Raw genomic sequence first — 13,545 nt, forward strand, 5'->3', positions numbered from 1 at the left:
TATTGGTAGGCTAGGATAACCGAATGCTTGCTGTACAGTAAAATCCCAGCTAGATGTGACTCAACGGTGGCCAATTCAAGTATCCAGTAAAAATTCTCAAAAAGTCCAAAATTTAAGAAATGTGCTAATGGCAGTCCCCAGTGGAGCGGTATAAGGGTGATAATGATTTGGATCAGTTTATAATTATTCACGACTCAATATTCAACATTGCCGAGTTTTGATAGGTCTGCGATTAAGTTCAAGTGAATAAAATAGTAGAGTTCATAGCTTTGTATGTTAGTCGATCACACGTTGAATAACCGAGCCATTTTGGGATGCTTTTTCAGTAGACCTATTGCAATTGTTTCTTTTCATTCTAATAATCTATCATAAGTTTCCATTATTCTTTTACTTGAATTAAAATAGTTTCGCTTTCTTTGTAATATTTTCAGTAACTTTATCTCCTGTAGTAGTACATAATGACTATTGCATAAAACAGCACAATCAATAGACATACTGTAGGTAGCCATATGCATGTTTCGTTTTAATCATTTTTATTACAATACAGTTAGAAATCACTTATAAAATTTTGTTGCAAATAAATATTATAGCTTGTATAGAATATATTCAGAATTTCATTGCCAAGGAGGATACAGCCGTAAGTAAAAGGTTATTGAGTGATAGTGAGTGGTTTTAAGAATGTTTCATGTATCCCCGAATTTCCACATATGCAAGTAGTCATGGAATGATATCTGGTAGAGAATAGTGCCTGTTAGCAAACTTCATGCAACATATTCTTTGCAAACTGAAAACAAATTCTGTCTTTTATTACAGCTAACACATCTAGTATGAAGAATACAGAAACTTCAACACTCTTCCATAAACCCTTATGCCACATTCTCCATAATCGTCAGATCAAAACATCTGATCAACTCAACCATTCAGCAACCTTAGAGCAGTTGAATACAGCAAACCTAATGGTTTGATATGATAAACAACACGCTATACCTAATAACCCGTGACTGAAAAGGTAAACCCGTAATAAAATGGCAGGAAGTAGAAATGGTGAGCCAATGAAGACTAAACTACATGCATCATCCTGGCATGCCTACTGTGCAAGGACAAACGAGACACATTTGTATAGAAATAACTGTTAGCTATAGAAACTGAACGGCTGATTACCCGAATTGAAACCTGATATGAAAATCTAGAACTCAAAGCCATGATGATATGACTACTATTATACGTAAGTATTTATCAATCCTCATTTTTTCGTGACGCCATTTTATCGTTATCGGCCATCTTTGTAGACAACTTTATCGTTAAAAACACATAGCTTTTGCAATGAACTTTTGAAAATGATGCTTTGTAATTTTTTATTATGGTATCAAAACAACACCAAAAAGTACTATTAAATAATAGAAAAACGATCGTTTTCTACAAATATGGCGACTTTTGCGTGAACGAGCGCATGTGCAAACGACTTGATGACGTGAAAAAAAACGATGGATAGTAGTTACAAAGTCACCTGATGGTCAAACTCCTACAGTTGCTCTATGAACTAGAGAACTCTGACTAACATAACTGTAACCCATAATCACTGTCAACCTGCCACCCCCTCCTTTTGCCAATGAATTCCTTGTTTGAATTGTTGGTCTTATAGAATTCATTGTGTAACAAAGAATATCAATAAAGAGTGGATATTAGGTAACCAGTTTTATTAAAAAATATTTTTAATGAGCCAAAATAGATTGAAAAGTAAATGGCTACTGACAAATAGGAGGTTTGAATTGCTGACCACACTATTAGCTATAACACTGAGACAGATATAGAAACGAAGATATACCGCAAGCAAGTAATATTGCAGGTACAGTCTGTGCTAGTAGGCCTAGTAAGCCGTTTAAGCATGTAATTCCTCTTTTCCCATTTTTGAAACAATGAAGCGGTCAAAAATACTGCTTATTCTAAAAGTACTTTAGTGATAAGTAACTGTGAGGAGAACCAGCAATACTATATAATAATAAGATAAATTTAGCGATTAGTAAAATCTTTATTACAATAAAAGCCATGTCTGTTTGTCGGAAATCACAGCTGGGTGTTGTGAAAAAAAGGAGAGCATCCTACAAGATTTGAACTCGTGACTTTCGATATGGTACGTCGATGCCCTACCTACTACGACAATCCAGCACCCACTATCATTCCAGAATAATTGTATGTATGGTTATTACACCTGATGATCTTTCACGGTACACTAGACAGCCAGTGTACTAGTACAATTCATAAAATACACCCGCAAAATTGTTCAAGTCTGCTATTATCATTTCATTCCTGCACAAGACAGCAGAGATTAGGAGAAAGGGGATGAGGTAAATATAATCGACAAGGAGCAAATGCATACTAAGAGTCAAGGTCACCACAGAAACTAAACGCAGAAGAAGGAGATCAGAGGGAGAGAATAAAATCAAGTGGAGATCAGGTAAAGATGGCAAAGGCTCTGACAGGGCACTACCTGTAGCATAATCTAGTGCACAGGATATAATGCAGACCATATCGCGTTGATCAACAGCTAAACCTACATTGTACTTGACAGAGATTATATGATAACACAAACACCGTTATACCGAACGTGACAGTACTAGTGAATGTTTATGAAACCATAAGTTCTTGAATTACACTATGGCGCAGGTGAGCTAGGCACTGATGCAAATGGTTATTGGGGATGCGCAAGGGAGTGAAGGTCATAAACAAGGGCACTCAAGCAAAGCCCCAGAGATATGCATCAATAAACCAGTCACAATGCATGAATTTCTTTATAGCGATACTAGCAAAGTCATAATATTTTTGACGAAAAATAAAAGTTGCTTGGTAGACCTCTGTTTTATATTATTATATTTTAAGAATATGTACAACAAATCAAATAACTTTAAGGGCAACTAGCAGTCATTCAAAGTCACCCACTAAGACTAACGAAGAGGATGATAATAATAAAAATACTGTTCATGCATTAATTCCCAAGAGTCTTGATTTTATGGCCCTTACAGTGGACAGCCTCGCCCGGTTGTAGGCAACATTTTTTTCAACTGACTTAACGCAAATACGTGATAGCGACACTTTCAATCAGATGGAGAGTTGTTTGACATCACCAAAGACCCTAGCATAGAATTACATGTTTCTCTTGAGAAATCTTCACAGAAATCTTGATGTAATCACAAAACAAAAGGTGTATATATATATAATTTATAATAAGCTGTGTCTACCGGTCTTTCCAAAGAAGTCACGCTAGTAGGTTAGGAGAAAAGATTGCTTTCAATAGGATTTGAACTTGCGACTTTCGACTTATCTGCCCAGCTCACAACCACACGTGCTAATTGACCGCCTTGCTTCATTTCGGAATAATTGTGCAGATAATTATTAGTTCCGATGATCTCCTACAGCACACTGAACTGCCAGCGTACCTTACTATAATAAGTTGTGTCCACTCATCTATCTGAAGGTATGGTTGGAGGTTGGAAAAAAGATGGCTTTGTACTAAATTCGAACTAGCAATACTTAGCTAGCTATACTAACACTCTAACACCTGCACCAATCAACCACCTTCCGGCATTTGGAATAACTATATGAATAATTATTACACCTGATGATCTCTCACGGTACACTAGACTGCCAGGTTACTACTATTTGTAACTGTATATATAATTCATAGTTCATCAAAAAACACTTTAAATATCGATTGAAATAGAAACGCATGCAAGGTAAAGTAATGAAATAATTATCAAATATTTTGTAATTGTCTGGATATGCCGTCACTATGCTTAGAGTAGAAACCAAATTACCTAGCAGCAAATAAACTTTTGGCTTTGAGACCAAATCTAGAATATGTACATCCCATTTTATTCTAGGGCCAAGTATTAGTAAAATATACTACTATGGCAGTAATAAGAATCAAGTTAAAGTCACACAAACCCAAAGATAGCTGTAGATGTAAGGATATAATTCAAAAACAAAATGTGATTAAGTTTTACTACACCAAAAGTTAAATGAATAGTTTTAAAACAAAGAACTTGAACAATTTAAAGCCTATGCCCGAGACAGCTTGGGGAGTTGTTTTTCCATTTGATCCTAGGCCTGAGTAGCCTTGGCTCTGCAATTTCACTTGGTTTTTCAGTACTTTCAGTTTACGTAGGATTCCAAAATTTGGTTGCTTTGTGCGTAATACATCGTCAGTATAATCGCCAGTGTAATACTTCGTCAGTATAATCGCCAGTGTAATACATTGTCAGTATAATCGCCAGTGTAATACATCGTCAGTATAATCGCCAGTGTAATACATCGTCAGTATAATCGCCAGTGTAATACATCGGTCAGTATAATCGCCAGTGTAATACATCGGTCAGTATAATCGCCAGTGTAATACATCGTCAGTATAATCGCCAGGGTAATACATCGTCAGTATAATTCGAAAGTTCAGGTCAATTGAACTAATAGTTTTTGAAACATTGCGAAAAACGCTGCGAACGAAAAATGAAAAATGGTTGTTGACAGAACATTAGTGACTAATGAAACATTTTATGAAGTTCTTTGTAACGAAGGATAAAAAGTAGAGAAAACTAGAAAGCTTCTCCTCAGCAACAAGAGTTTTACACCAAAACTATCTGTTTTTCTATTCATAACAAATATACACATTCTATCAGACTGGGTGTACTGCATCCATTATGCTTCTTCAGTTGCCTCTAACACATCACTTCTTTGACAGAGTGTGACAAAAACTATTTACTCTATTTGATTTTTTATAGAGTTCTGCAAGCTGGGAGCTTCAAAATGATATTTAGTTCAAAAGGAAATGTGCTACTCTAAAAGCTTTCACAGTATATAGAAGGTTGTCAATACAATCTAGAATCTAGAGTACTGCATGTATAGCAGTACCCCACTTTGAAACATTAGGCATCAGTGTTAAGGACTCCTGAATTTAGTAGTTTAATCAAGCCATTGCAGGCCTAGAACTGTTTTATTTCAACTTAGACATAAGTTTACATTAAAGGGGAGAGCTGGCCACACTGACTCTATTACACATGGAAGCACACCTGCACAACAATATATGGTATGCTGCATTCACGCTAGTCTTGTCTCAACATTAGTCCTTATGACAGATGTTTCAGCTGCCTTTAACTAAGAATTGTGTACAAAAAATGATGAAAGTAGCAACGTAATACAGAAGCATACATATAAACTTTTACTCTAATAAGAGCCATGTCAATCCGTCTGTCTAATGTTGTGAAAAAAGGTTGCATCTTGCAAGATTTGAATTATCTAGACAATGGGCTTGGTGGCCAGGCCAGCTGTGACCGGCACCAACCGTTCGCCTTCTAGTATGTCTCGGTAATTGTACATATAGTTATTTTCTGGGGTTTATCGGCAATATTGGCAATCTCTTGCAGCACACTAGACTGTGAAGGGTACTAGACTACTAGTGGCATATAATATTATGAGCAGACATCCCTAACATGAGATGTTAGCTGGTATAACCTATACATAACAGATCTATCACTAGAGAGAATGCAATAAAAATGTACCAAAAAACCTTAGATTGAATGCCACCTTTATTTGAATGCCACCTCTATTTGACCACCACTATGGGAGTTGCAAAAAAGAGCGCCATGGTGTTCAAATAGAGGTTTTGCGGTGACTGTGTCTTGCTAATAAATAACTTCCTCTCCAGCAAAAACCAGAGAAAGTTGTCATAAAAAATAAGCAAATCGACATCTTACAAACAATTACATCAACTGGCATCCGTAATTGTAGAGTCATCTTTACTATAATATACCCTAGGACACTTATGTATTCGCGTCATCTAACTTTCGCGTTTTCACGGAGTCATCCTCTCGCCAAAATTTCATGTGCGAAACTAAACTATCATAACGAACGAGCGAAAACGCGAAATTAAATAGCTTTGTTCATTGATAGTCCAAGAAACAAATGGCAGCAAGCGATCAAATTGCATTATCGATCTCGCCCACACCATGCTACCTGCGGTTCTCAATTACAAACTAGTCCCAAATAGAATTTTTTTTCTTATCGGTGAACTGAACCTGAGGAATCTAATTATGTTTGTTCTACTGCATTTATTTTCACATCACTATATTTGCGCACTCATCAGAGCTGCGAAATTACGTTGCAGCAAAATTTTACTCTGAATGCGACTCACAAAACTAAATGTTAGCGAAATATAAGTGTCCTAGGGTAATGGGCGTTCAATGACACTAAAAGATTCTTGTGTGAGGGAGGTTGTAAGAGCAGATAGCCAGAGATCGGCGTATTATCTGCGACTTAACGTAAAAAAGCAGGCACACTCCAAGCAATTCACGGCTAGTTTGTCAATCTTAGCATCATTTTCCATATAAATTCACCATGATCTTCCTGATTAGAAACAAAAAAATGCGTCTTGGCATGCATTAAACCATAACTGCCCCGTACAACTTTTATCGGTTTCGCTAGGTAAATCAGACACGCTTATTCTGATTTTGTACTCAAAATAAAGATTGGTCCACTAACTTGCCAAGTCATGAAGGCTTTTTTACAGCATTTCAATATTGGTCTCGAAAACAACACAATCTCGCACAACAAGCTCCACCCATAAATATGTGACGTAGCCTAGCTTTTTAGGTACGGAAGTTGGAGATGTTTAGTCCAATTTAGAATGATAGAGATGGGTGTCTTAAAACCCATCATTATCTAAATTCAGCCTTCAAAATAATCTCAGTCTTTTATGAATGGTAGATGAACTATTTAAAACTGCTCGTAGCTTAGTACAGGATGTTTAATAGGCCGAATACCGAGAAAAATGAGCTCAAAAAAGCGCGATAACAACGCTAGCTTGTAATATAATCGCGCTTTTTTGTAGCTAAAAAATTGTAGCTATAAAAAATTTAACTATTCAAAATTTTAATATAAACAATTTTTTTTCTCGATGGTTCGGATGTATAGCAACTAAGTGAATTTGGCACATATGGCACTCCGGCTCATCACCCAGAGTCACACAGTGGCCATGCCAATAAAATAAATATTTCCTTATTACTATTATCACCTATCAATCTTATATTTGTCTAACTTACTAGCTTTGGAATAAAATAGCCACTCACGTAAATCTTATTCTTGAGATATCGTTGTCCAATATTGTTCAACAGAGTCGCTTCATTCAGATACATGAGAGCACCTGTAAGAGCATGCCAGGTAAGTTTGTAGAAATATGAGGCAGTACAGAATTTAATACATTGGAGATGATGCAATAGGAACTAACTGAACTCGGCTTCAGCCTAACTCAAACAGCGAACAGTATGAAAGGTTAAAGGTTGACTTGCAATAAAAATTTACATTACAGTTATTTGGTATCAAAATGTTCACCATGTCTTACTCTGCTGTGTTGTAAGTGCAAAATATGTGGAAATGTGATTACAAGCTTTTAAAAGCTCTAAAACAAACAGTTAATCGCAGAGATCCCAAAAACGGCTGTAGGTTGGAATCCCTCTCCAAAACAGCTCAAATGTGACGTAGTTGAACATAATGTGCTTCTGTTTAGTTTCATGTAACCTCATTCGTCAGAATATTTTCACAAATATACTTCACGCATTCAATAAAATCATGTCGATTGTCTTTACAGTTTTACATTGTCTATTTCATTATCATTGTAAAACTGTCACTTTGTGCACTATCTTAAAACCTTATCTAAAAATCAGTTTAGTTTTTTAACTTTAGCTTGAGGGGCGCATATCATCCTCTGATAAACATGTGAAGCCGGTTGGTCACCGGTGATGGTAAAAAATGCTGCAGAAAATGTTCGTGTCATTTGGCGAAAATTATGGGTCACATGATCAGATTATGACTAGATGGTTAGACCAAGCTGAAACGAAACTGTAAAGTATCGAGCATCTATATTTGATACGGGCTTTCCAGTAGAACCTGAAGTGTTTGTCATTAACTAGCGCTACGAAAAGTTTTATATTGAGCATTTTATTGGCCTTTCACTTCATGTGTAAAAACAATAACCACGTCGAGTGGAATTCGTCATCAAAATAAGGGATTCCAACCTACGGCCATTTTTTAACTGTTTGTTTTTGAGCTTTTAAGAGCTTGTAATCACATTTCCCAATGTATATTTTGAACCTACAACACAGCAGACTAAGACATGGTGAAGCTTCTGATAATAAATAACTGTAATGTAAATTTTGTTGCTAGTCAACTTTTAAAGAAAGCTTGCCAAAAAACAACAGCAACTGCTCAGATAGATATTGAAGAACACATACATTTGATTTAAAGATGAGCTTACACAAAATGTTAGTAGAATTTATCAGAAGATATCGGCATTTTTCTACATTTGAGGTGATCTGACTGCCAGAATGTTTCCAGATTAAAATAAATAAAACTTGATCATGGTTAAAATGGTAAGATCAAGCGAAAGGGCAATTATGAGGTCTATAGTTGCAAAGAGACCGACAGAATAGAGACACGTAAGGCTGTAACTTGAACGCGATAGCTGACACCAACTATATCAACTATTTCGGCATGCATTTTTATCTGAGTGTTTTAAACTTGATAAAGTTTTGTCGATTTTAATCTTGAAACATCCTGGCAGTCAGATCACCTCACATATCAACAACAATCGCAAATGATAAATAACAGATAAATGCCGATAATTGCTGATAAAATCTCATAGAAAATGGTGTGAGTTCATCCTTAACAATGTATAAACAAAACAACTTGGAAAAAATATAAAATATGACATAAAATATGGCTTAGATATAGATGAGCAATAAGTCATAAATTGAAGACAGATGGAAAGTTTGCAAATCTTTCTGGTTTAACGTTAAATTAAAAAGCTACCAAAATTGTAACGGTAGCTCACACCTGGAAGTCATTCGTCAGTAAGAAACAACACACTAAATTGGCCTTCCAATGCATGCATCACCTGATACTCCAGTTTCACTTTGTGCTAAACAATCTCATCCAGGAGTTAACTTTAGTTAAATCACAGACCTAGCACAATGCAAAGTAAGCCAATAGAGAATAAAACACTGAACAAAAATATTTGAAGCTGGAAGGGACGAAACACAAAGCGTTAGTTCTTTGTTATTTTTAATCTAAACCACTGTTCAGCTGTTAAATGAGGTATCAAAAGCGTTAAGATTCAACTAAATCTAGCTAAGACTTAAAGAAAATAAGCTATTTCAAGGATAATTATCACATAATTACCACTACTACATAGCTAATACACCTTTGAGCGGTCTAAAGGCATTTGATAGTTTAACATTTCAGAAATCTCTGACAATTCTGATCTAAGAGAAAACATTTGAGCAGGTCACACTGTCATCTTAAATCACAAAATGTGAATTAGATTTTATACTTCTCAAATTTTTAATTACCGTATATAAAATGTGCACAGAATTTTTCAGTAGCAGCAAACACTTAGCTCTCGCTCATAAAACTTTAGGTAGTAAGACAGATTCGAATCCTCGGCATAACTAGTACCACAATAAAAAGAACAAGCACATAACACTACTCTATATTACAAAACTTGTCCGAATTGTAGTTTTCCTAGGTTATTTTACTTTAAATCACCTCCGCTTTAATGTTTTAAGTGTTGCATTTTAGATCCAGCAAACCTCTTTAGCGTCATAAACATTTAAAATAAATAACATAGATTCACTTACAATTATCCTCGACATCTTTATCCTGTTCTTCAGCAGGAAATATCCTATCAAATGGACACACAACTGGCTAAAAAAACCAACAAAAAAAAACATTATACAACATGTAGTTCTTATTACAGATCTACAGTGGGGTATGAAATATACTGAACACCCACATTAGAAAACTAAAATTCTCATTTACAACATTGTTACTCATTGTGAAATTAGTCAATAACCATAAATTATCTATTAAATCAATCCTCATTTGGCATGATTTCGATTATGTAAACCAAACAGCTGTAAAGTTATGTTTCCAAATAAGTATGTAGGCTAAATTCTGAACAGTTTATGTTTTAATGGTTGAAGATTACATATTATATTTTACATTACGCATTTCTATTAGAAAACACAAGTTCATATCTGTATATGCATGATCACACCAGATATTTTTTATTGACTCATTTCATGTCACATACATGTGCATGAAAATGAGAACTTTAGTTTTCCGACAAAGGTGGTCCAGTTAATTTTGCACACCACTGTATGTGATACTGCTAATTTGAGTTGATAGACTAAAAACCTCGATCACACAATAAAATTTATAGCGCAATCTAGTATAACTTATCTAGTCTGTGTTTAGTGTTCCAAATTTCTTAACAGTGAAGAAATACAGGGTTGTGGCAATCTGACACTTTTAAATAATTTGAAAAATACTTGTCGTTTGGATCAAGTGAGAAATTGATATCGTTTACCTTGCCTCCTGAGAGTGGAGAAACAGTAAAAGCCTCAGTTCCAAGATCTGTTATTTTTCCTAGTGCAAAGCCAGATACTGGACAAGGGTACCAGATCAGTCTGCCATCTATCTGGGCCATAATAAAAAGCTGAGAATCCTCACAGCTTTATGCAATAGTTGCCTAAAATTCAATAACATTTTGCGTGAAATCACTGCTTGGATGACAATTGCCATTTTTCTCGTTGGAGAAAACACTGGTTAATTTAGCAAGTTTCTATGTTGTTCATTTTATGTCATTTCCTAACACCTGAGATTACATTGAATATGCTGAAAAGTTAAACAGCTGATGGATCTATTGTTTATGTAACTGATGCAATTGTTATTGATCTAAGTAACTGGTAGATGGACCACATACTGTGTTAACATCTACTAGTTACATATGCCCGTACAGAAGGCGCAGAAGGTATTGTCACAACTTCCTAATCTGTCATTGACAATTGGTAAGAATTTCTCTGCTTAGAGTTTGCCAATTTTGCCATACAGGATTTGAAGTTTAACAACAAAATATAGCTTTATTGATAATGAAATGTTAGTTGTATTACATAGTACAAAAAGATAAATAAAAAAAGACATTTAAAGGACAAACAAAAATTAATGTAGAGTCCGTCATCTAACTATTGAAACTGCAACAAAAGTAATCATTCAGGAAGACAAAAAAGAAAAAATCATGAAAACTAAATTTTTTTAACCAAAATAGTTGCAGTTTTGTGAGAATCTTTAATGTCTTCAGGCATATCTGAGAATGTTGCATATCCATCTGCATATGCCACTTCTAAAACCTTTTCAAATTGGAATGTTTTAATTTTGTTATGCTGTGTATAGGCACTAGTAGACTCTGCACGAACTACAGAAAATCCGAGACCCTTAGCAACTTCTAAAAACTTTGCAGTCATTGTATTTGCAATTCCTCGCTTTTTGTACTCCGGGCAAACAGTAGTAACTTGAATAGCCACTAGTTTATCCACCCTGCAATGACATAATAGCATAGGTTACTATTTGTAACAAATAGCTTTCACTTTATTCAACAACAATAGCGCACAACAATTACACAACAATAGCATCGCAGGATAAGACAAAAATCCATTTATGTCGATAAAAAGGCAATGCATACATACCCAAACTTGTTCAAGATGTCAGCTTTTTTGGCCAAATCCACAAGAAATTTGATCATAGTTTTGAGACCATGAAGAGTGTCTGGATCAAAGTCATATCTGCTGAAACTGTACAATGCTTCATCACTCTCTTCAGTCTTACCCACATGTTCACTCACAGCATACAACCAACCAGCTACCTGCAGTAAACAGTGTAGAAACAGTTAAGCTTGTTCAGTTTTCATTCAGTAGGCACAACATGATCAGTTCATTTCAAAAACACACAACCTCAATAATCTGGTTATCTACAAATCGTTTGCATTTACACAACTGAAGAAGTTGTTTAAAGATACAAGGCTTCAATAAATAATTGTTTATTATACAGTTACCCTCTTATTAACTTTATCCCAAGCTACGATCAGAGGCGTGTCATCAAACTGCATCATATCTCGTAGAACTAAGCCCAAACTCGTCTTGTTAGGACCTTCATCAAGAAGATGAGTAATCGCTGCATTCATGGGTTCGTACTTGCAAAAATTAAACCAAGCATCTAACAGCTCTTCCCATCTCGACTTCTTTTGCTCCTCCGTCCAAACCTATTTATATTTTAGCAGGTTATTCACACAATTAGCAGTAAAATGTATATTCACTACGAGTCAAGTTATAATTAATACAGTGAACTTAATTATGGAAAATATTCTTTTCACGCACCTGTATCTCAATGTCTTCCATTTCCATTGAGTTGTATTTGTAGCACAACTGAAAGAATAAAAAATAACTATTGTTCATTCACGCTAGGCATGCAAATAATAATAGTAAACACATATTGAAGTTACATACAAACACATAGCAAACACACTTCTCTAGCACATGAGAGGAAAATCTGCTTACCTTCTGCAGTGCCAAACAATGATTGTCACGAAACTGTTTATATGGCAAGATATGCCCCAGCAATATCACGATTCCTGTGTTAATGCACTTCTGTTGAGACAATGTCAATATATATACACACTGGTAGTTGACAGCTTTATGCTAAATAGGTAAGTAGGCATTTACCAGCTATAACATAATTTAGTAAGCCTTAATACGGCTTTCGTCGCTGGCTCGATTATACCAGCTGTTTTACTAGCAGCGTAAGCCGAATTAGATTATCCTGCTACACGACACACAACATCAAAGCTTGCAGCATTCTAAACTTGTCTCAAAATGTTTAAAAAGATCGACGAAGGGGACTAAACAACATTGCCACATGATCTTCTTTTTCACGTCTGCGAAAATGTAACATGTGAATAATATGTGCTACCAGGATTGTCAATCGTTATAATTATAAACCCGCTATAATATGCACATAAATCAATAACATATATCGTAAGACTGTAGCACAAAGAAACGTCTGGACACAACGTTTAAGCGATTAATACAAAACGAATTGTCGGGAGAAAGCTGAGACTAGACATAATGTACCGTACCAAAGGAAGGATAACAACATACAAAAATTAAAACAAAGTTTGTTAAACCAAGAGCTTTTACCTATTAACGTATAATAAATATGCTGCAAATATTAGTAAATATATGCACAACTAATTGAAAAATTCGAAACTCTATATCTGCCGACAATCAACTAAGTTCAGCGAAAGTACTTTTTCGGAGGCTACTTGAAGACAACGCACAGTCAATGCACTAGTACACTAAAAATATGTATATTATCCACAAGCCTACACATATTCATAGTGTAATCAGTACTTTTAGCTCTTTCGTAAAACGTAGACATTCTATAAAAAGAGGCTTACAGGAAGAAATGATTTCATAAAAAGAAGTATCTACGCTATCAGTCCATGGAGGTAGACTGCGATCGTAGATTATTTTTGGCGAATCTGATCAATCAAAAGCATAAAACGACAGACTATAAAAATGTATGTGTTATAAAATTAGATAAATGTGGGTTGCAAACTACTACGGTATGTATTACTTATTGAAACTCAGCGTTAGATCTTCTGGCGAA

General features: G+C 35.2%; 2 protein-coding genes across 3 annotated transcripts in view; both read right to left on the reverse strand.

Annotated features, from left to right (window-relative positions):
• Nucleotides 1-13,370, reverse strand: part of LOC137408781 (unconventional myosin-VI-like) — a 70,381-nt gene extending 57,011 nt beyond the window's left edge. The window contains exons 1-4 of the mRNA XM_068095364.1: nucleotides 13,334-13,370; nucleotides 10,412-10,573; nucleotides 9,681-9,747; nucleotides 7,116-7,189 (exon numbers count right to left, since the gene is read on the reverse strand). Coding sequence (XP_067951465.1) covers nucleotides 7,116-7,189; nucleotides 9,681-9,747; nucleotides 10,412-10,531 — 261 coding nt within the window. The 5' untranslated portion in view covers nucleotides 10,532-10,573; nucleotides 13,334-13,370. The remainder of the gene's footprint in view (nucleotides 1-7,115; nucleotides 7,190-9,680; nucleotides 9,748-10,411; nucleotides 10,574-13,333) is intronic.
• LOC137408783 (uncharacterized) lies at nucleotides 10,965-13,345 on the reverse strand. 2 transcript variants are annotated; one of them, XM_068095366.1, is made up of 5 exons: nucleotides 12,435-13,345; nucleotides 12,255-12,302; nucleotides 11,933-12,139; nucleotides 11,568-11,743; nucleotides 10,965-11,418 (listed from the first exon to the last, which is right to left on the reverse strand). In XM_068095366.1, the coding sequence occupies exons 2-5, from the start codon at nucleotides 12,279-12,281 to the stop codon at nucleotides 11,127-11,129; spliced, it is 702 nt and encodes a 233-aa protein (XP_067951467.1). In that variant the 5' UTR covers nucleotides 12,282-12,302; nucleotides 12,435-13,345; the 3' UTR covers nucleotides 10,965-11,126. The 2 variants fall into 2 exon arrangements, with proteins under 2 accessions (XP_067951467.1, XP_067951466.1); XM_068095365.1 differs by having other exon boundaries at nucleotides 12,255-13,345.
• Nucleotides 13,371-13,545: the final 175 nt, after the last annotated feature.

The sequence above is a fragment of the Watersipora subatra genome, chromosome 11 (assembly GCF_963576615.1).
Source record: "Watersipora subatra chromosome 11, tzWatSuba1.1, whole genome shotgun sequence".
In the NCBI taxonomy this organism is placed as follows: domain Eukaryota; kingdom Metazoa; phylum Bryozoa; class Gymnolaemata; order Cheilostomatida; family Watersiporidae; genus Watersipora; species Watersipora subatra.

What these genes read in the sequence shown, in the direction of transcription:
- LOC137408783 (XM_068095365.1), bottom strand. Translation starts at nt 12,332, where the DNA reads ATGAACAATAGTTATTTTTTATTCTTTCAGTTGTGCTACAAATACAAC. An exon ending in GGGATAAAGTTAATAAGAGG is followed by an intron (nt 11,744 to 11,932) that starts GTAACTGTATAA and finishes TGTTTACTGCAG; the next exon opens with GTAGCTGGTTGGTTGTATGC. An exon ending in GACATCTTGAACAAGTTTGG is followed by an intron (nt 11,419 to 11,567) that starts GTATGTATGCAT and finishes ATGTCATTGCAG; the next exon opens with GGTGGATAAACTAGTGGCTA.